General features: G+C 37.3%; 1 protein-coding gene across 1 annotated transcript in view; it reads right to left on the reverse strand.

The window, feature by feature from the left end:
* Nucleotides 1-5,573: 5,573 nt before the first annotated feature.
* m (zona pellucida domain-containing protein miniature) overlaps nucleotides 5,574-23,466 on the reverse strand; it is a 168,705-nt gene continuing 150,812 nt past the window's right edge. Inside the window, exons 3-5 of the mRNA XM_083115389.1 lie at nucleotides 17,269-17,695; nucleotides 14,538-14,660; nucleotides 5,574-9,651 (exon numbers count right to left, since the gene is read on the reverse strand). Of these exons, the coding sequence (XP_082971515.1) occupies nucleotides 8,405-9,651; nucleotides 14,538-14,660; nucleotides 17,269-17,695 (1,797 nt within the window). The 3' untranslated portion in view covers nucleotides 5,574-8,404. The remainder of the gene's footprint in view (nucleotides 9,652-14,537; nucleotides 14,661-17,268; nucleotides 17,696-23,466) is intronic.

The raw sequence follows: 23,466 nt of genomic DNA on the forward strand, positions 1-23,466 counted from the left end.
CTAGTTGAGAGTTCATTTAGCTATTTAAAGAAAGTCATGAGAGTTTTTGTGTTGGAGAAGAAGGTTTCGTGGTGTGACTATTTAGCTAGTGCGACATTCAGCCATAATATTACAATCCATTCTGGGTCCCTCCAGAGCCCATATTTTACTTTGTTTGGCTACAACTCAAGGATCTTAGCAGACGCAGTCCTTCCTTCGAACCCTGACAATATCTCCCAGACAAACGCACAAAGACTTGAACTCCTGACATCCATACGTAAGACCGCTGATGACAACTTACACAAACGTTTCGAACAACAGAAACAGTACACAGACCGCACTTCTAGGCAAATACAGTACTCACCAGGCCAACGTGTGGATTCTAGATGCCACTCCGATTCCCGGCATGTCAAAAACTTTCGCGTCCTCTTATAAGTACAAAGGAACTATTCTTCGAAAAGTTAACGAGAATTCCTATGAAGTTACTTTCATCGACGGCAGAAACAAAGAAAAAACTGACACGATTACCGTCCCTAGGCTCAAAGCCCGCGACTAGTGCCATAAGAACCCCACTAACATTCATTAACACTCCACTCCGTTATCACTCTCTTTAGCCTCTCCCCCCTACAAGAGGGGGATGGGGTGTTCTTTTGTTGCACCACTAAACTTCCGCCTCCAAACTATCAACTTTTTATTTGGAACATTTTTTTGTAGGATGATTTTTTTTCAAGATATTCAAATGATTCAGGTTTAAAAAAATCACCCAGTGTGTATATATATATATACAGGGTGTCATTTTAATGGCGCCCACGGACCACAGATTCGTGTAGAGGACATCAAAACAAAACTTTTTTCAGTAACATTTTTCTCGTTGGAGCGTCGTTTCAGCGCTACAGTCGTTCAAAAAAGCCCGTTTTGCCGCCTGAATGCAGATGAAATTCTAAGCAGATGTAATTTTTTAAAATTTGAAATATTAAAGCGTTTTTATGTTTTTTTTTAGAATGGGCTTGGCTGGGGTGGGCCAAAGGTCCGATGTGGCCTTATGGATGACTGGAAATCTACTGCCTAGGCTTCATGTGACTAACATTCTTGTTAGCTTTTACATGTGTGACATTTTAGAATTTCAACACAATACAAGTATATTGCAAATATTCTCTTGGGCTATCGACCAGGCGAGTTCTGGAAAAGATTCCAAGCTTTCGAGAGCTAACGTCACTCTCGTCTTCAGGGTAGAAGTGCAGTCCTGAGCGTCAACCTGGTGTGTGTGTGTTCCAGAGGTTTCCGGTGAAGATGGTGGACCAATCTGAAGCCTTGTCTGCTGCGTCTGCACTGTCGCTAGCCAGGCTGGGTTCAGTTCAAGCCCCATGTCGTGATTAATTCTGTTTTTCCCCATCAATGGCTATTGCTTCTTTGGTGATGCTGCCCCAGTAGTTTGAATATTTGGCTATAATTTCTGTGTTGCTGAAATCTATTATATGGCTCTCGTTGATTGAATGTTCTGCTAGTTCCGACTTTTCTAGATGGAAACTCGTCATGTAACTTTGATGTTCTCTGCAGCGTTCTTCTATTGTCCAGCCCATCTGCCCAACATGCTTTACCACATTTGGAGATAATACAGTACCTCCAGTTGTTTTAACTCCTAAATTGTCATTAGGGTTACGTAGTAGGCTTCTGATCTTCGGCAGTGGTTTGTCTTATCACTCGAAAGTTTGGAATCTTTTCCACAAATCACCTGGTCGATAGCCCAAGAGAATCTTCTCATTATTCATCACAAGGAAAGCTTCAAAATTTACTGCAATGCAAGTATATATTTTATTAATATGCACATGAAATATAGCTAAGTATCCACATTTCTTTGATTAATTTCTGTGATCGCTCTCCCCATTCACTTGAACTTCATTTGGATGGTGACAGTGGGCACTAAAACTAATCAGAACATTAAATAGTATGTGAATACTGTGTTTTATGTGTATATTAATATCTTACCACATCTAATATTATTGCAGACATGTTTTGTTTTATACAATGCGGGAGTCAAAATTAAGGAAAATGAAATTTTGACATACCCCTCTCAAACTCAATTAGAAAAATACAAGAAGTGTACAGAATCTAGTAGATTTCTGTATGGAGGGTTGCACAAGTCTGCTGCATTTTAGCACAGGCCTATTGATGATCTACATGAATTTTCAACTTTGAGTTAGTGCCTGCAAACCTCAAGAAGAGTAAGTCTTCTGGGTCCACATGGAGTCACTTAAAAGAGCCACTGGGAAAGCCTTTCCACCCATCTGCCTGCGAACTGATGCCATTGTCGAACATTCTCCTCCATTATACGATGCACGCTTTTAGAAGCGATATCGGGCAGGGCCATGCAGAGGGTGTGCGTGGCGATCAGCCAATGGCAGGAGTGCAATGTTGTACAGTTAGGAGACTGCGGCGCGGATGTTAAAAGCCGTGTTCTGTATTTTTCTTATGCGCAAGAAGTTTTCATAAAACTCGCCACTTTAAGGTTCATCATAAGATGGGGAAAGACATTTTGAACCTGACTGTCCAAGTCCCATGAATTTCCGTCACCTACAGCCGGATTTATCGTTCCTTGAAGAAACAAGGGAAACATCACTTTTCATTTCCTTCCGCCTGTTTTTTTCGTTGCCACCGTGTTGATGCAGCTGAGTTGTTGTGTCTAGGGAAAACTGTCGGTGTTAAATTCGCCTCGATATAAACAATGATCCTTCATTCTTCCGGGTGTTCTCGAACATTGAAAGTCTGGGTCAGTTTGAGTTCAGCGTTTTCGTAGCAAGGCTGGTGTAAAATTATTCACTTATCGTCCACTCGTGCGCCACGAAGAACAGTTTGTGAAAATATTAAATACAGCCCTTTCGTGCAATAGTGTGTGTTCCGTGTGTTATTTTTATTTTAAATAATGCCACTCAAAATTTAGCACCAGTAGTACAGGCACCAAGGGTGCAAAATCTAATCATTATCCTCCAGGAGAGTGACTCGGAAATGAGTGAAATCAGTGACACGGAGACCGAGGAAGATGACGAGAGCAGTGATGACGACCTGGCAGTTCCTCTACAATACCTTCAAGCTTCTTTCAGGTATGGGTTTCTCATATATGCTACAGTGATACGATATTATAATCCTGTGTAGAAATATTCACTATATTATTTCACTGTACTCATATATACTGTGCATGCATTATCAAAATAATGGACACCGCAAATTTTCTGTCCTTCCCTTGCGCTATCAGTTATTTTGGCAACAGCGCAGTTGCACTGGCTGGGTATTGACCGAACTCATGTTCCTTCTAAAAGTGTGCACCGTATAGTAAACTTGCTGGTGTTGTAAGCATGCACAGAGATATTGAATTTTCATTTGCTGAGAAATTTCTGAAAGTTTTAGTCTGACAGAGGGCAAGAAAGCACTTCTCTTCACTGGTGAAGTGTGTAAAGGAGGCATCAGTTTTAAAATAACAAAAATGGCATTTTGAAGCTCAATGATTAGTGTTGCAGCCTTGCGGTCATGTAAATTTGAGCTGTATACAGTCTACTCTACAATTTTTATTGGACTTTTCATTTGACTCTTGTAATACCTACAATCGAGCCAAATTTATCTGTGAAATTCAAGTATTTCAAGTACATATGCCTATACTCTTCTGTAGGTCAAAAAGGGCTTTATTTCCTAATTTGTAATACATTTTTTTTCCCTAGCTGATGTATTATTCAAGGATTGGTTAAAAAATTTGATTGTGAATACATATGTATCCTAGAGATGCAAACAATTTTTCCTTGCTATGTGATAATAAGGTGCACAATGAGGCGAGGGTCATAGTATGAAATTTCCAAAAAAATGTGTTTTTCTTCTTCTTCTTCTTCTTCCAGAAATTTAACAAGAAATATTGGCACAAAGGGAGGTATTTTGTGATACAGTGCATAGCCTGATGATAGAAATGGTTTTGGGGAATTCTCTTTCAGCAATATGGTGAAAGAAAGGTTTTTTTTTAATGATTAACAGTTTAATTGTACAATGGCAAGAACAAAACAACAATCTTAGAATTTTTCTCTTCCCATTTTCCATTATGAGACTCTAGTGACTCACCAACGGAATAGTGTTTGTGCAAAATATTATTTTTTAAAAAATTGGGGCCTCCCGATAGTATAGTCGCAATGGCATCACTTTGTAATTAAGGGGTCGCATGTTCAATACCTGGTGGAGGGGTGGGTCAGGTCCTACTGTAAACTGTAGATCCAGTCCCGATTAGCCTATCTGTGAATAAATAGGGCATAAAGTTCTTTTTTTAAAAAATGTTTTATTCACTATATGTTCAGATACTGTAATAAGGACTGGTTGAAAGTGATATTTGAACCACTGTGTAATGTGGTTTCACCGGAAATAAAACCTAGGACCCCTTGTTTACAATGTAAAAGACAGTCAGTCAGCCTTCCTCTTTTAACCCATCTGCTTACCATTTAAATGCCAATTTTTTTTGCCATGAAATACCAATTAAATTTGGCTATCTCCCGTGAAGGTTGCACAGCAAGACAAGATGTCAAATATTGTTTAAACTATCCAAGCAATTTACGTGAAAATTTTATATATTGAAGTGGAAGTGTAGTAATAAGTATGCACATATGCAGTTTACTTGAAAGATAATTAGAAACTCACCTAATAAATTTGATCACACACATATTTGCATTCCATTTCCATTCCTCAACATTTTATATTTTTCCTGCCACAGCCGCCACTTCCTCACTTTCACTACATTCTTCAATTTCACTAACACAAAATGAACCCCCGTGTTCATCTCCACTTCCAAAATCCACATTTTCCTCTTCATCGCTATCGAAAAGCATATTTTCAATCGCAGAATCATCTACAACATTCTTATGCAACATGTTTGCAAAACGTAACAAATGAAGGTTTGTTTACATGAGAAATTACTGAACAAAACATGCTTGAAATGGTATGAAAAACTTAGCAGCTCAAACATACACGTCATAGATTTGAAAGATCATACAACCTCTGCCATCTATTGAATGAAAAAGGAACTACGTGATGAAAATCGGGAACCCGTCAATTCGACGACTAGGTACGGGAAGCGAACGTCCAGTCAGACTAGGTAAGCGGATGGGTTAATAACTAACCATTTTGAAGGGGAGATGTCAAATTTTAATTTTCGAAAGGAGACGCAATCTCCTTCCCTTCAAAGGTCCTTTCCGATTTATATTGTTAAGATTGGCAGCTTGTAATCAAGGCATCCCAGGTTCGGTACCCATTGGAGGAACATGGCCCAGTGGTTCAGATTCCACTTTAGACCGTAGGTCCAATCCCAATTATCCTTTCTGTGCATAAAGTGGACAAAACAACAATTCAATTCTTTCCTCCATAACTAAACCACCTTCAACCCTCTGCAATAAATAGTTTTCTGCTACAATTTTTTATACATATCTGTATGCTTGAAAATAAAACTTTGGAAAACATCATGGTCTCAAAACCTTTAGTGTCAAAGGTTGTGCTCAGTAATTTTTAAAGAAATAAATGCTTCATATTTGATACACAGGAAAAAGAATTGTACAGAAACATATTTATACAAATAATTTAATGTGCTGTTTATTATAATTACTTGAACATATAGGCCACAACTCATGCTGGGTGTTTTTTATACTTCATCTTCCAACAACAATGTCCATAACTAATCTGTGCACAAGTACATTAACATACAACACAGGCCTTTACAACAATCAACACATCTGAAAAATCAATTAAGTATTTGTTGTTAATTATTGCACCTCCAAGTTGCAGTAAGTACCAACCCCTTTGTGAATTATTGGATTTCAAGTATCATTATCAATTTAGACTTTTTAACCCATATAAATACAATAAAAAAAGGTTCTATTAACTACCAATGATATTAATTTCCACAGGAACAGATATGAACTATAAAAGACAAAATTTTGCAATATGTACATAATGTCCAAGAGAATGATTCCTCTCTGAATACACACATACACATATAAATATAACATTTTGTATTTACAAACTTATACATATACCTTCAAATCTGACTATGTTTCATATTTTATATTCATGAAGTAATAGGAAGTGAGCAATAGATTATACATAATATATTTTTTTTTAAAGTTAATATTTGAGCAACGATATCAGCTGAATATAGCTTACAATCTATATTCACAAGAGTTCATCAGAATTGTTTGTGTCAATTGCACAGTTAAAATTGTATTTGGTTGAAAAGTAACAATATGTAATGAACGCAGTGGACAAGAACTTGTTATTAAAGTAGGAATATTTTGTCCAGTGCATGCTTATATCATGATCATTTTTTAATGTTGCTATTGTTTATGTGTTGAGAAATTTCTACATTTTAAATTAGTTTTTATTAATAGTATTAATAAAATTCTTAACCTATTATGAAAAACATTCCAAGTTCTATTTAAGGTGTGCACCATACTTTTTTCATGTGCAGTTTTTGTAAATTTGCAAGAGAGTCCATTTTAATTGATGATTGACTTGGTATTAGTGAAAGCAATTAGTAACAATTTGCATACATTAAATTTGTACTTGGGAGATTTTTTTAAGAAGTTTGCTGTAAACAATTTTTGTTAATGTTGAGAATTTCTGGTAATTCATTCTCTCTTGTTTTTTTGCACAAATGATTGAAGTAAAATGCCTTTCGTAATTAAAAATGTTGAAATTAATACAAACTGTTCCTTTTCATGCTCTCCATAGTACACTAGGATGTGTAATGTACTAAAAAGATTTTTTAAAAATTTAGTGCTTTAAAGTATTACTGGTTTTCATTTTTCAAGTCTCAGTGGATGTCATATATAGTAAAGTATAAATGTCTATTTAATTCATCAATTGAAACAATTCTTTTATAAAAATAATTATGTTTGTAAAAGTATCTTTTGTAAAAAATGTGGTCAGGCCATTGTGGTTATTGCTGGTAAATTTATGTACAGCAAGTTCACTTCAATTTCATATTTTTTGTTAAGATTTGTTATATTAAAATATTTATTTCTAATCTTGAAAATAAAGTGCAGTAGTTCATTGGTATCTTGCAAGTGAATATAACAGCTGAAAAATTTAATGTTAAGCTTGAGTTAGTTTTTACAGTAATATCTTTTACAAAGTACAAAAATTAACAATGATACTGCCTGCTAGATGTTTTCTAAAATGTACAGTGCACAATCCTTAAAATTGATTTGATGAACACACACAGAAACTCTTATTCGGTGCTTGTTGATAAAAAATAAATATTTGCTATAAATAACTGCAATCACTTTACTGGCATGCAGATAACATCATCCCATTGCAAATTCCCGTCCATTTTGTCTGATAGGAGTGGCCACCTACCACGTCACTCGCATCACACATACTCATACATACACACACACATACATGTACATTTACTCACAGACATAACCTGTTTTTTTTTGTCTTTCTATAAGAAGACGTTCTACTCAAGTTCACATTGCACATATGATTGTATTTCACTTATTGTCACTGTGTTACTCCAAAAGTCTTATTCAGAGTAATGCCTGAGAATTGCGAAATTAGTATTGTGCATTATGTACGAGCACTGTCATGTAATTGTCCTCCATACACAATTGCGTGCTTAACATTATTAGTGTCACACCGTAGATATGTACATGACAATATTTTAGCCGAAAAAATAGGAAAGATCCCTTTCGTAGGAAAACATCAATCTGTTCATTGTATTCCAAGCTCTTATCTACATCTGCAATTACAAGTCTTCGATTATAGTAAGGTAGATGTTTCTTAACTGAATGGTAATACCTACATGCAGATCGTATTTATAATTTCTGATTAGAATCTGTTCAAATAAAATTATTATTGTACATACCCTTCTAGTATGCAGGCAAGTATCGCGTTCCTTCAGGAATATCTTCGGCATCGGAATTAACAGTTTTGCTTCAAATGCATTTATACCTTTCAATTTAGGTAAAGATTCATACTGAAACAGTAGAGCTGAAATCCTCTTATTTTGAGAACATCACTTGCTTTTTTGCATCAGTATGCTGAGAATACATTGAACAGAATGTGTGTGCTGGTTAACTTAAGTGGCGAGTGTTGGTTAGTAGCTTACACTACACTCGAATGTTTTTGTCTTTTATGAACGCAATACTCTGGTAGAAGATAAAACCCTCAGCTTGTACATTTTAATACAAGTCCCTTCACAAATTAACACAGAACTATTGTCTTTATGTTCTGCATCGCAAGTCTTAAGTAGCTCTTGACATCTTTCTCAACTGATAACACTTCAACAAAACATGTTGATCCTGAAACTTTAATAACTGAGAATTCTTAATGTAACATTCTCATAATATTGCATGACGCAAGTAAGAATGATATGAAGGTGCTGTTCGTTCCTTAGAAACCATTGTTATCCTTGCTGCTGCTGCTCGGGGGAATCTTGCTCCTCCGAGTGGTTGCGTAGCACATGGAGGACCATCCAGTTGCGAACTGACGCCAGAAGAGCCCCTTGCTGAACTTCTTTCTGGATTTGATAATGATAAAAGAGGAACCCAGCAACTAGTGCCGAGATAACTGTAGCCATGGAGACCAGCACAAAAATCAAGCTAAATCCTGGTGCGGGCAAACAAATTCCGTACACGATATCCTCGCGAATTCTCCCTTGGAAAATTGTAACAGACTCTGCTTTCGCATCGGGTGTGAAAGCAAGATCGGCTTCCGAGATTACTTCGTACAAACTGCTCACTCCCACGTCTGCATTTCGTGCTTTGTTATCCGATACTACGAATCTCTTCTTCCTTCCGTGGAACGTCAGTGGCAGGTCAAGATTCCTTGGACCCTGAGGGAAACGCGGTTTGTTGCTTTTAAGCGGGAGCTGTCCGTCACGATGGCCAGGACGTTGCTGGTGAAGAGCAGCATATTGTGTCGGCTCCTCGAAAGGTCGTGGTAGCTCCACAGTGGCAGCCTTATCGATATCCTCGTTGCTGTCATCCTCGTAGTAGCTGATAGGAGGTTGGTTCTGGTGGAAATTTGTTGTTGGTGCTGGTGTAGTTAGGCCAGGTGGAGAGTTGTTTGTTTCTTTAGAATAGCCTGTTGGATCTTCGAAATTCACTGTTGGCGGCTCCTTGTAATGCACCGATACCGGTTCCTTGTAATGAACTTCCGTTGGTTCCTTGAAGTGTACGGCTGATGATGATTCATCATTTTGATATTCGTCGTCATCGTACTCTTCTTCATTGTTATTATTAGCAGGGCTCCTGTCTTCTAAATGTTCCTCAGACGATAGAGGCCCATTGTCTTGTCTCTCCAGAGGGCCATAGTCATGTTGCGGGAACGGATTGTAGTTGTCAAGCAGGAAGTGGCCAGCACCACCACCACCACCGCCGCCACCATGCCCTGGAAGTTGGCAATGCTCCAAGCAACCTCTTCGGCAAATCTCAACCTTACAGTTGATGTGAACGCTAAGGGCATCTGGGAATTTGAATGCATGGAAGAAAGCATATGTGATGACCGATGCTCGCTCATCACTAGACCGAGCCTTCAGGAACTTGCTGATCATCTTAGGGCGTAGCACACAGCCATGCTCGTCAGATAGTTGGATAATATGCCCTCCACCATCAGTCGCTGCACAGGATTTCACTCTCATGTCAAATTCTCCTGAAAGAATAAAATAAAAGCAATCAAAATTTGCTAGAATTGCTGTTTCATCTTTCAAATGGTTGATTACAATTGTGGTTCTGTTTCCCCATTATACTAACAGAAAAAACCAACAACATAAGTCTAATGTGTTTGGTTGCATGCTTCTGTAGAGAAAGAGCTTTCAGCATTTTAAACATGCAAATAACATACTTTTCTGCTAAATTCGCCTTCAGACGAGAAGAAAATTAACACTTTCCTGGCAGTGAATTGTTTCTCTTGGGTTAGGAGTTCTGGAAAGGTTTCCTAGCATTTGAGTGGTATCTTGGAAATTTTTCCAGAACTCATGATAGCTTGGAAACTTTTCCAGAACTCACCAGGTCAATAGCCTGAGAGAATCACAGTTATCATAAATTGATATTACAGATATAACAATGCATTTTCCAAATGTAAGCTTATCAGACAAAAGTGACTAACAGAGTCAGCAAAATTCCAAAAGTTAAACAGATATTTAATTTCTTACTTTTAAAATCTTGATCATGAAGGACATAGTGATTTTTTATTGCAAGTTTAGGGCAGTATAGTGTTGTATTGAAAGGAAAAACATGGCAGACATGTTTTTGAAGCTCTGCTGTCTTGTAACGATTTCAAATCTCACAGCTTTATTCCGTTTCTTAAATATGTGAAAACTGTATCTGTATTGGTGTAATGTATCTAAGGATGTTTATAATACCCAACTATTTTCTTTGCCACTTTTACTTTTTATAACAATGCTTATGGAAAGAGTACTTTTTTTGTTTACTTAAGGAGGGAGTGTTTTAATTCTCCACAAGAAAAACACAGGAGTCTAGATCAGTGGCGGTCCCTCCATGGAACAGAGGGAACAGGCTGTTCCCTTCTACTTATCGCCCTTTTCAGCTATTTAAATTATCTATAATAACATAATAAGAACACTTCTTTCTTCCGAAATCAACACGCCGAAGAAAAACTTTCACCCTGACTGGAAGTTTGTTTACTTCACCTACCCTCGTCGTCCCACCCTCTGCTCTGACGCCGAGTATTTCCGACCACGTGCGAAGGTAAACGATCCTCATGGAGCCACTTCCCACCGCGGAAGCTGAACTCTCAAGCTGTTCCCTACGAGATACAGCGAATTCGATTTCCTTCGAGTTTTTGCTATGTGCTAAAGCTTAATTGCGTCGTAGTGATAGTTCGGAGTGTAGGAAGTCTATAGTTTCCTAATCTCATTGCAAAATTGCGTCTGCCAGTCATAACGAACTGGAAAAATCTTCTAGAGTCTAAGCGTCTGCTAAATGCCTTGGCTAAACGCTGCGAAATAGCTTCCGAGGGAACAGCTCGCATCCACCTGTTCCACCAGCAAGACAACCGCAGCGCAAGAAAGCGAATGTTGCAAATGTTGTATGATCGACCGGCTGAAGACGAAAGCTTTTAGTACATTGAACTTTACAGAAAAGACAGCAGACATACACCTATCCTAACCTAATTAGAAACTAAAACCAAATCGTACACAAGGCATTTTCAAACAAGTTACTACAACTCTGTAAAATGATTAACTGGATACTCTTCCAGTGGCAAATTTTTGTTGTCCTTGTTTGTTCCCGAGAGGGAGTTTGGGACAGTTCGGATTTTGTCATAATTTATACAAATCTAGCGGACGTCATGAAAAAACTCTGCCATCTGATTGCCATTATTTCATTAAGGACGTTTGAAATATAATGCTCAACTCTAGAAAAAATAGAAAAAAAGATGTCAACTTAATCTACAAATGGAGAGATGAAACCGGTTTCGACAAAACATTTTTTTTTCTTATCAATCATAAATTGCTTTTATTAATTTTTCCTTTGTTGCGCATCAACAATTTTGTTTTTAATAGATCTTGCTCAAGATAGGGAAAGATGGAAGACCTGTGTTGCTGCAGCCATGAACCTTCGGGTTTAAGAAGGCTAGAGAGTTAGTTAGTTAGATGTTTTGTTTACATTATATCATATACACCATTGGGAATCACCCTGTAAAACTATGTTTCAAAGTTTTCATATATAAACGCAATCAACATTTTCAGTGTTTTATTTGCTTAAATGTACCTAGCCTTTGGCATGGTAAGTAATTCATGTTAATATTTTAAATTTTGTTGAGCATCAAAAAAGGGGGGTTAACAATAATTTTTTTCTTTTGTTGCAGTTCATGCCCTGATAAATCTGTAAATTTAGTTGAATATAATGAAATGCCAATAGAAGGACATGTGCAGTTATTGGTATTATTAACATCTGCATATTTAGTGTCTGATGTTGAGATATAAGGGGGTGTCGATTTTTGGTACACAAACTGTCGAAATTAAGGACAGGATGTCGAACTTAGGGATTGTAGGATTCACTTTTTGATTTTTTTAATAATTATGTAACATAACTGTTGGAATGCAAAATACTTTTTGGGTGAAAGTAGAATCTTTAAACTTTCAGGCAAAAAAAAAATACTCGCATTTATGAAATATGAAAGCCACTACAAGCAATTAACTGCAAAAATTTTCCTTAACCTGTCGAACTTAGGGATGTTTACCTTATAGAAATTGTTATACCTTTCTGATATTTTCCACAAACTGAATTTCTGAATGCATCTCTACAGGGTACAAGGGAATCTTGCACTTATCAGACAAGGTGTCATCCTTCAAAAAGAAGTTGCTGCTTTGTTAGAGATTAAAGATGAAACCATTGGTGATTGCTTTTGTATATTGAGCATGTTGGTATAAGAAACAAGTCAAAAGAAGAAATCCAAAAAGTGTATGCCTGTTTTTAACATCTATTATCTAGCTTACTTTCTGTCTGTATTTATCCTTTTTATCTCATGAATATCATATTGCTGAATTCATTGACATCAGCTTGCAAACATTAAAAAGTTGTACATTATCTGTATTAATGAAACACATTATATTATCATGTGTACCAGCAATAATTAGGCACATGAAGAGATTTTGTGTTAATCTTTCATGGTCACATCACATGTTTTTTATCTATTATTATTTCGGGGAGGATTATGCAGATTTTGGCAGTGAAGAGGAATACATCAGAGGCTTTTATGTTCCATATCCAAGTGCATTGGACACAACTGAAATATCTGTGCGCATCAAGCGAAACTATACCTCATGTTCTTAATCAGTTCAGAAAATGTTTGGGGAATACTTTAACAGTAAACTTTCCTGCTTCGTCAAAGTAGAAGGGACATTGTAGTTACATGTGTAATTCTTCATTTACTTTCTGGAAAATGCTAGAACAATTTATTAAATATGCACTCGGCCACAATTGTTTGACTTTTTTAAGAATACTGATGGAGCCTTAAGAACCCATAACAGAACAATAGTACTTTCAAAAACTTGAATGAGAATAAGTGTGTGTGTATGGGAATTAATATAATTCAACACCGTGTATGTGTTTTTCTTACTTGCTGATCTTTGTCTTGTGCATTAGTACACAAATATATGCAAGTAACCTCATTACTTAATGAGTCATCAGACCCTATGATATTCCTAGTTCTGAAAATTTACATCTGACTGCAATTCCTCCTTGTTTGCTTTCACTGTCACCTATACTAAAAGCCAGATCTTCTATCTTGCATCAGCTTCCTTGACACAACATTACCAAGCATTGGACGTTTATGCAGAACGATGCAATATGTGCATTGCAAATGTACGTATCCTATAGATTGACCACAAGGAAAAAACCTGGGACGAAAAGTCCCTGCGCAACTTTCCCTTCTTCCCTTCAGCTCGGGCCATAAGGAAGCATGGTCAACTCTCCCCTCCCCTCCTCGCTGGAGTCGCGGGTCTGCACAGGTTGTTTTGCTTGTGGTTCCACTATACCTTCCATATCTTATGACCGTTGTAAATATTACCTGATTTATTTCTCTACTGCTGTACCTGTTGATGTACAGGATTAAAATAGAAAGTGCAGCACAAAATAACGTAAAGAAATTCTGATATTTCATTGGTTTCTCACCAACATTGGCAAGGAAGAAATGGAGGTGGAGTAAAAACTAGGTAACAGGGATTTAAAAAATGGCAATCAACATAACGAAAATAAGACGTTACTTTCTAGGAAAGAATATTTACAGTTAGTTTGCACTCACTTTGATTATTATCTTTGGCACATATATTTTTAAAAAATACAATATTTCGATTGTTTCAAAGTCTTTCTAAGGCAAGGTAACAAGAATGAGGAGTCTCATGATGGGATGGTGTGAATTCTTTTTCATGTTTTTCCCCAATTTTATTATCTTCCCTTATTTAGGTTGTGGATAACGTCTGTGTTGTAATTTTGAAATTTTCTTACCAAACAAAATTTGTAGAAATTTTCAACGAATGCAGGCTTGACCAGGACTCGAACCCGTATCCGTGGCATACCGTACCATTGCTCTAACCACTGAGCTACCGAGCCAGCCTGGCCTCGCCTGATTTTTTTGCTGATGCCAGAGACCTGGGTTTGAGTCCTGATCGAGCCTGCATTTTTCGCTGAAAATTTCTATGTAGTACATCAGTGTAGCCAAATCTTCAATAAAATTTGTGTTTATGAAGTTTCTGGATCAAGTATGGAAATTGTAATTTGGTTTTCTAAAAAAGACTGTCATTCTAGATGTATTGGTCCTGCGTGTTTGCTTACACCACTTCCAAACTTTAAGTGGTGAAAAGAAAAAGATCGGGCTAGCACTGAAGGTAACTAACGTAAAGAAAAATGCCATTTTTGCCTTGTTTTCTCTTAATTTATTTCTTCTTCTTTGACAATATAGGTGGGAAAACCATGGAATATTAGAGTTCTAGTGTGTTTTGTGCTTCCTAATTTGCTGGACAAGAATTGGTAAGATTCAGCACATGACGTAAGAGAATATAAATATGAACATACCTCTGTGATCATTGATGGCAATCACAAGTGTGAGTGTTGATCCCAAAGGAACAATCCCGCTGACTGGAGGGGCCCAGGGCCCCTTGCCGTGTTGAATTTCCATCCAGCAATCCACATTGTCTCCTGAAAATGATATATTCATAAGAGAACATGTCTTAATTTTATAGGTTTAATGGCGGTAGTCAATGGCGGCGATTGGGTTCCAAAACTGGGGGGGGGGGGAGGAGCAAACTAGGAAACTTTCTCTTAGCAGACAAGGTTTACTGTAGTGCGGGAGCAAAAGTTGTAAAAAGTGGGGCATCTGCCCCCCCCCTAATCGCCGCCACTGGCAGTAGTATTAACTTAGTTGACAAATACAGTGGAAATTTAGGGACTGAAATTCATACACCGCAATAAAATAGTCCTGATATAGATGATGAGTAAACATTCAAATATATAATATTCAAATTGTTAATAAGGTCAGTTTGTTCATGTTTGCTAAAGTTACTTGTACACCACCCTTAGTGCCCTTAAATCCATAGATGAAAACTTTGGACAAACACTTGCAACTTGGAGATTCTTATATGCCTTAGTGCCCCCAAATGAGCATTCTTTGGAAGTAAGTCCTTTTTTAGTAACAAAACTGTAACAAGTTGCTTTTTAAAGTAACTCTAAATCCTTTACTTTTTTAATTAAGTGGCGCACTTTTATTTGCGTTTTTACACACACAAGTAAAAATAAAAATAACCATCTTAAATATTTATGAACATTGTGAGAAAAATATAAAAATAAAAATAGTATGATGTTAATAGTAATGTAAGTGTATGCACTTATAGGGAACAAATGTTCGTTGGGACATGATTTTTCCCAGTGCAGCAGTCTTATTTAGAATTGTTTTCCTCTATATTTTCATATTGAGATGCATAATAGTTCATGAAAAGTATTTGTGAAGAAAGAGCAGTTGCCTGTCAATTATTGTTTTCAGTTCATCGATGAGTGACAGGTAAGAACATTGTGGAACTGTGCTTTTTTGGTGCCAGCGGCGAGTTCAGTGCATAATCGCATCTTACACCGTAAAAAAATGACTTCATCCTCTTGTCACTAGATGGGAGCACTTGTGACCGATAAGGAATTCATATAGTTTAAGCTCCCACCACTAGATGGCAGCACTTTCAATATAAAGGTAAAATGACATGGTTGAGATTTTCTTTACCTGACGGTAGCAATTTTGATCCTCCGTGATCTGTCAATGCCTCGCAGCACCTCATTTCAATGAGTTGCAGGCACTTTACTACCATCTTCTCGGTTTCTGTACGAAGGTTACGCGGTTTTAGTGTGTGTTTATTGTTAGTTTTGTCTTGGAGGTAAAAAAAAAGGATGTGGCGCCTGGATTCAGGTCAATATTATTCTCTGTTGGGTTGAATTGTCTTGACCACAGGCTCGTAAAAGGGGGTGGGGTAGAATCCCTGAAGATGAATTTCTCAGATTGTTGCAACTTATTGTACAAGATGTTTATTCCTGCTAAGGAAGTAAATTTAATTAATTACCACTGTATACTATTTAAATTAGATATTAGAAGGATTTCTGGGGCTTCAGCCCCCCTCACCGTGCCTGCTTGTTCATCTTTGTAGAGTGACCCTTTACAGCCTCAGCTTTTGTAGTGATTTAAGTTTTTCTGTTTGTTTAAATTTGTTCGTGTCCATATTATTTGTTAGCTCTAGTCAAGTCAGGGTAGGTGCGCCCTGTATAATTTTTAATAATTAATAAACCATAGCTGCTTTTAGACGTGTCTCCAGTAGATGAGGATAAGTGTTATTAGAAGAATATTATATTAACTCCAATAAATATGGAGTTTAACTTTTTAATGTGTAACCCTATTCTATAACGTTTATCATTATGAACTGCTTTTTACTTTACTGAATACAGTCTAAAATGAACACTAATTTTAATTAAATTATAATGAGTCTCATATGTTTAGATGTGAAAATACAAGAATACTTTGGGAAAAAATACGTGACGTTAAAAAAATTGTCCCTGACAAGTGTTCACTTACATGAAGATTAAACTTAGGCCGAGTCTGCTGCCACGCACGTGTCAGCAGTAAGAATAAGCATCAAATTTGCTGCTGCCACGTAATTCGTCTGCTAAGAGGATGTTACAAATCTTAAGAACATATTAAGACGAGAGAAATGCAAGTTTATGATTTATGGGAATGAATGTACAGGTAATTTAGAACCTTTTTCTTTAGAAAGCATTTAGCGATATTATTTTAATGCTAATAGAACTTAACCTAACTAAGAGAGCATTTAGGTTTATTATTAGAAGAATGCTGAGGGACCTAATCTTAAAACATTTTTGTGAAAGTAATCGCTACAACTTTACAGTATGTGTTACAGACGTAATTGCATACATAGCATGATAAAATCACGATAAAACAAAGACCGAGTCTACTGCCACGCGCATCTTTTTTGAGGTTCCAGCAGAAAAAGAACGTGGCAGCAGACACGGCCTTAAACTTATTTATTTTGTAAATCATAATGTTGTTCATTTCTGTTGAAACGTACACAAAAGTAACTATTAATTTTGTTAATAGTTACCTGAAAGAAGTAACTGAGTTACTACTGTGTTACAAGTAACTCGTTACTTCCAAATACTGCTATTTTAGTTAATTTCGAAACAGAATTGAACTTGGTGTGGGACATCGGTTCAAGTGTTGCCAGTACACAAGGAGGAAAAAGTACTGAAAACGCACCTCGAAAGTCGAGCTGGATGACATCCAAGTCTGCAATGACCATGGGTGGTTTCGTGGCTGTTTTCTCGTAATCGTTGAACCACTCGCACCGTAGCCTCTTCGCCTCGTCCCATACCTCCAGAAGATCTTTGTCGTATTGAATAACAATCGTATTCTCGTAGAACTGGCCGTGCAGATCCGGTTTCGTGCCGCACTTTGTGTACGAGATCCTGAACGTGAAGAAAGCCAGTCCCGAGCTTGGATGAACGTAGACGCAGTGCGGGTGGCCGTACTGCCCTTTGGAAAACACGAGCCCTTCGAAGGGCTTCGTGAAGGCTAAGTGGACGTCCATGTGGTCCTTCCCGCACATCACCTCGAGCGACTGGATTGACGTCATACCGTCCGGCCTCTCCAACGGCCATATGTCTGTCGTATCGCACCAGGTCACCTGGAAAGGAAGAAGATTGTAATGAGGTCAAGGACAACAATATAACAAGGCTACGTCGTTGTTTTTAAAAAAAGCCGCTTGGCGATACCGGTTTATCTAAACATGTTTCCAGCTTTCTCGCACTCCTCGGTAAAATCACTATGGTCCTATTAGGAGAGAGAACTAGCTGACCCAAAGAAAAAGGATGCTTCAACTTGTCCAAAGATTTCTGAGAGATTTTACCATTTGTAGGCGGAAGCATTATGGAAACTTGAATATGTTTTTCAGCCACAGGCGCTGAGGGAGAAAGCACTTTCCGTCCCCCAAAACGTATCAAGGAAGGACAAAGTCTCCAATATCCACTCAGCTGATATAAATTGAAATGGGTAGGAAGTACTCTATCCTCGTTGAAGTTGGTAATATGATTTTCCTCTAAATAACCTACCTTTCGAGAGGTTGAGGATATTGTAACAGACTTCGGTGCCGCCATATCCCTGAAATAGCTGATCCTAACTTATGCAACTTTTACCTTTTACCGTTGGAATGTACACCTATTTTTGATAAAGTCATGCTACGAGTTTATTCATGCAAGAGCAGTTTAGCAAGATGTACAGTGCAAATGATAACACCTTGTGTTTACTAAATTTAGGCTATATGATTCAAAATATAATTACTAGGCATTTAGTGCAGGAAAAAATACAAAACAAAAATATAATTATTGAAGAGTCTACCGTTTTTAAAATGATGATGCTGATTCTCAACTTCCGCGTGCGTACACAAGGGGTCCCGGATTCGAATCCCAGCATGGGTGTTCCTTGTGAATGCTGCTTCATCAGTCATCACAATTCATCCTCATCTTCGCGATTAGCCAAAAGTGGCAGAAAAAGTAAAATAAACCACATCAACTTCCGCGTGTATACATCCTAGTACAGGTGTCTGCATAATGTCATGAAAGTACTATATTTTAGCTGACGGGAGTTTTGTTAGTATAGAGCGACCAGAAGGATAAATCCTTGGACGAAAAGTCCCAGCGCAGCTTTCTCTTCTTCCGTTCCGCTCGGAACATAAGGAAGCATGGCCCACTCTCCCCCTCCCCTCCTCGCGAGAGTTTGGTGCACAGGAGTCGGGGGTCTACGCAGGTTTGTTTGCTTGTGGTTGATAGACCTTTTCTAAACTTTCTGCTCTTGTCAAACTACTTGGACGTACCATTCAGATTCAGTAAATCGTGCACTACAAAAAAGAAAGAGAAAAGCAACAGGATGAACTAAAACAGTTATTTACAAACACAACCTAACCCCTTCCCCCACACCCAAAAATATATTTCTGGCTATTTCCGGTTGAGACAATAGTAAACCCAAGCATAAAAAAGTTACAGTAGATTTTGTTGCACCATAGCTGCAGTCTATATGGTAATGATGATTTCATCGGACTTATACACAAACCGTTTTTTTCACAGTATGTAAATTTATCTCAATTCTTTTCCAGTTAAATTATTTAGTCAAGAAAATTATGGCTATTGAACTAGTGATAACATGTGTGATAGGAACACATCTTCTTTTTGACAATGTACACAAAAACAAAACACGGTAAATGATTTTATCTTGTTTTTCGGGACAGTTTTCTGCACAACAGGAAAAGCTCTGAGAATGGGACAATAACAAAGATCTCTACATGTCCCATTGAGGTAGCAAAATCGTTCATTATATTCCTTGTTTATATTATAAATAAAATTGTGTTGTCAAATATTTTTTCATAGTGTAGAATGGAGAGCATAGATACTACCATGCAAATTGTCCACTGTCACGTTCGTTCATTTTGTTTAACGGGACTTCAGGTTCAAGAATTTAAGCAAAACGTCCACGAAGGTGTTACCAACCTCTGTACTAGTATCAGTACTATTCCATTTCTTAAAAACGTAGAATGTAAGAAAATGACATGGTCAATTTGCCTGGTAAAATCTACGTATCTTGCTGTATACTTATCATGTAAATCACATTTTTACAAGTCGAAATCAAGACCTCAGCTTTGCTATGGAAAAAACAGCAAAAGGCGGTAATCCCAAATATTTTTTATGCACTTCGAACAACCGCTAGTTTCCCCTGCGTTATTTTAGTTATGAATAAAAATATAGAGCAATCTAAAAAAAAATATGGGGTATCACGCATAGTGTAAATTTGATTTGTATGTACATATGTACATACGTAAAAACAATTTTTCATCGGTGATATATCTTTTCTATATTATCGACGTTTCAGTGCCACAAACGTGCATCTTTCCCGAGAAAATTATGTTATTCCTCATACGGTAAATTTCCATTCCATATTGTTCTATCAGTCAGAGTCATACTTGAAATAAAGTCTGAGGCTAAATGTCAAAGAAAGTTAAAGTTGGTTCACTGACTGAATGCTTCACCGGTTTGCATAACGCTACAGTGATTGCAGTAATCAGAATTCATACGTACAGTGGGATCCATGAGTATTACCGTGCAAATTGTCCATCACCATGTTCGTGCACTTTACTTGACCCAATAAGAGCTTCAAGATTTAAAAGAAAACTCAAAACAAGCTGTTGACAACTTCTGCACCAGCATACATAAAAATCCATCGCTTAAAAACACATAGGATGTAAGAGAAAAATTAATGAAAATAGTCGTGGACAATTTGCAAGGCAATACTCATGGATCCCACTGTACGTGTGTTAAACACACAGGTTTGTAATGTACATTATAAAAAAAGCAACATGAAACAAAATGGCCCTTTGCACTTTTCTCTGCTTATTCGGGGTGACGAACGAACGCATAGTTGCAAAAGAAGTGGAAAATGACGAGTTCGATAAGCGTTGAATAGAACAAGAATTACCCCATAATTTAAAAGTGGAACGTACAGGCTCGAAGAGGTGGCAAGAATGTAGGCTGTTTCTTTCAGTAGAACACAACTGGTCTGTAGAGTCGGTTACAAGTGAAACAAGCTACGGAATTCTAATGAGGAGAACCGGATGCAAAAACTATTCACAGCACCACGTTCTGGTATTATTTCATACTTTTTCTTCTTTACGAAAAACTGTGATTTTTAAGTTTCATGATTCTAAGCTGTTATTTGCCGGCCAATTCATTGATTGTAAAAATAGAGATGTTTATGTGCGTTTCTTCGTATTTCGGTGTTTATTACGTCGCATTTCTGCCTCTTGGGTTAAACTGATAAAATAACAAACACAATGATATGTCCATGCCAAAAGTTCGAACCATGAATCTGTTGCTTCGGGAGCGTTCCGCAGATAACTCACCATACAGCTTGACATTTAAATCTACTCTCTTGTGATTATTTGTCGTCATAAATTGAGGCGATGCTTGACCCTTGAAAATGGACACCATTACAATTCCGCATTGAAGGCTAATCGCTTTGATTGGATATGCTACGCAGCGACGTGTCCAAAGGGCCAGCCTTGGGTAATAAAAAATGACGTCAAATACATGAAATGACAGTAAACTACATCACGCAACTAAAGCAAGGAGCTGATATTGCGGGTGCTACTATTTACGTAGAAGCTGCAATTGAAATTTTTTTAAAAAAATTACTCCCTCTGTCCCATAATTATTGTCCGGTACACTTTTGTTTGTGGTCACAAAATTCTTGTCCGATATTCAAACTGTGATACTTGTGTATACAGAAGAAGAAAATGAAACAAGGATCAGTGCAAATTGGCCGATCGAGTGTCCAAAAGAACATAAATAAAAAGTTACCATTTTGGCATACCGGACTATAATTATGGGACAGAGGGAGTAACATTTTCGCTGTCTAAAGCTGATGACTAGGGTTCGGAAGACGAGGCCCAACATAATATATGTTCATTTTGGATCATTGTAGGCCAGAAAAAGGTGGGTTTTATTTGTCCTTTTTTTTTTTTTTTTTTGCCTTTTTCGGCGTTTTTTGGCTTATTGGTCCTTTTTTAGCCTTTTTTAAGGTCTTAACGGCTTTTTTTTGCAACTTCACCTTCTTCTGGAACCCTATTTCTGTAACCCTAGTGTGGTTAGGCCAAATATGATTTTTCAAATTATGTTAATCTAAAATAATGTCTGAAAGAAGATGCATTTCATTCATTTAGTTTTTTCGCACTGTTTGTTACATACCACTAGAATTTTGTATTTTCTTTATTCATTAAATATGTAATTAAAACTGAAGTTATTAATTAATTTGGATCACATTTATACGTTCTTTTTTCCGTTTTTAGCTCCTTTTTTTAATATTTTTAGGCCTTTTTATAGGTCTTCAACTTACTGATGACGTTCAACCAAGTAGACAAATAGCGGCGTTCAAGTTCAGAACATTCAACAAATGCCTGTCTGCTACTTTAAACGTTTATTTGATTAGTTAGCATACACCACACATTACACCGCTCCAGAACGTAGTGCAAACGGTGCATACACCAAACCAACGCAGTAGACGAGTTGTATTGTAACCAACTAGACGCGTGAGTGCAGAGAGAGTCAAAAAGTGCAGCGAATTAGACGGGGCTTTTTTTGAGGCAATAATGAAATACAATGGTTTGGTAGCATAATTCTTTTAAATCGTCCGGCAAGAACATGCGAATTCAGCATACCGTTCGTCCACCAATGCAGCCAAAGAGCTCCACCTCGTGAAGCTTAAACATGATCACGGGCCCAATTTATCATGTAAGCCCAATCATTCCCAAAGAACAGAGTGGAGAATGGGACCCAGCTTAGAGGGAGCCACCTGCGAATCGTGATTAATCGTTGCCTCGCTGCGAAGAATCAAGAGTTGATAATCGAGTCTTGTGAACTCCCGCCCCGCGCTTTTTTTTTCTTGCCAACACTAAGACGCCGCCAACAAATCCTTTTGAAGCTCATGCTTTCACGTAAAAATATGTTCTTGCATTGTGCACGAAGGTTTTTCCTCCCTTAGGGATCGTGTGCGCTGGTTTGCTGCAAGGAGAACGGGAAACATGTAGTTATGTTTGGGGCTTACTTGGGTATCATGCCCAATCCCTTTTGGGGAACGAAAGATCTGCCAAAGATTGGACAAGAATATGGGTGATACCGCAAACAGACTCGTCCGAGACGCTCGGTTTTGTTAGTGTCTTTAGCATAGATTTAAAACATTTACCTAAACCACGTTTGTTTAACTATGCAACTTTTTCAGACATACCAATCTGATATTCATTAGTATGGCTCGGAAGGTGAAGACCTATAAATTGCCAAAAAAAGACCTGTGAAAAGACCTAAAAATATTAAAAAGAGGACCTAAAAACGGAAAAAAGGACGTATAAATGTGATCCAATTTAATTAATAACTTCAGCTTTAATTACATATTTAATGCATAAAAAATACAAAATTCTGGTGGTATGGAACACACAGTGCGAAAAAAACAATATGAATGAAATGAATCTTCTTTCAGACATTATATATTTTTTAGATTATCATAATTTGAAAAATCATATTTGAAGAATCATATTTGGCCTAATACAGAAATGGGTTACAGAAATGGGACTTCGGAAACCTTACCTCAGTTGGGTATATATATATAATTTACATGTATTTCTTTACTACAGAAAGGATAGGATGTTTAAGAGGTGATGAACTGATGATGATTCGAATTGAGAATGGGCAGTAAAAACGTAGTCGAAAGAAGGTGAAGTTGCAAAAAAAGCCGTTAAGACCTAAAAAAGGTTTAAAAAGGACCAATAAGCCAAAAAACGCCGAAAAAGGCAAAAAAGGACAAATAAAACCCACCTTTTTCTGGCCTACAATGACCCAAAATGAACATATATTATGTTGG

This window comes from Lepisma saccharinum, chromosome 30, assembly GCF_977018435.1.
Source record: "Lepisma saccharinum chromosome 30, izLepSacc3.1, whole genome shotgun sequence".
NCBI classification, from domain to species: Eukaryota; Metazoa; Arthropoda; class Insecta; order Zygentoma; family Lepismatidae; genus Lepisma; species Lepisma saccharinum.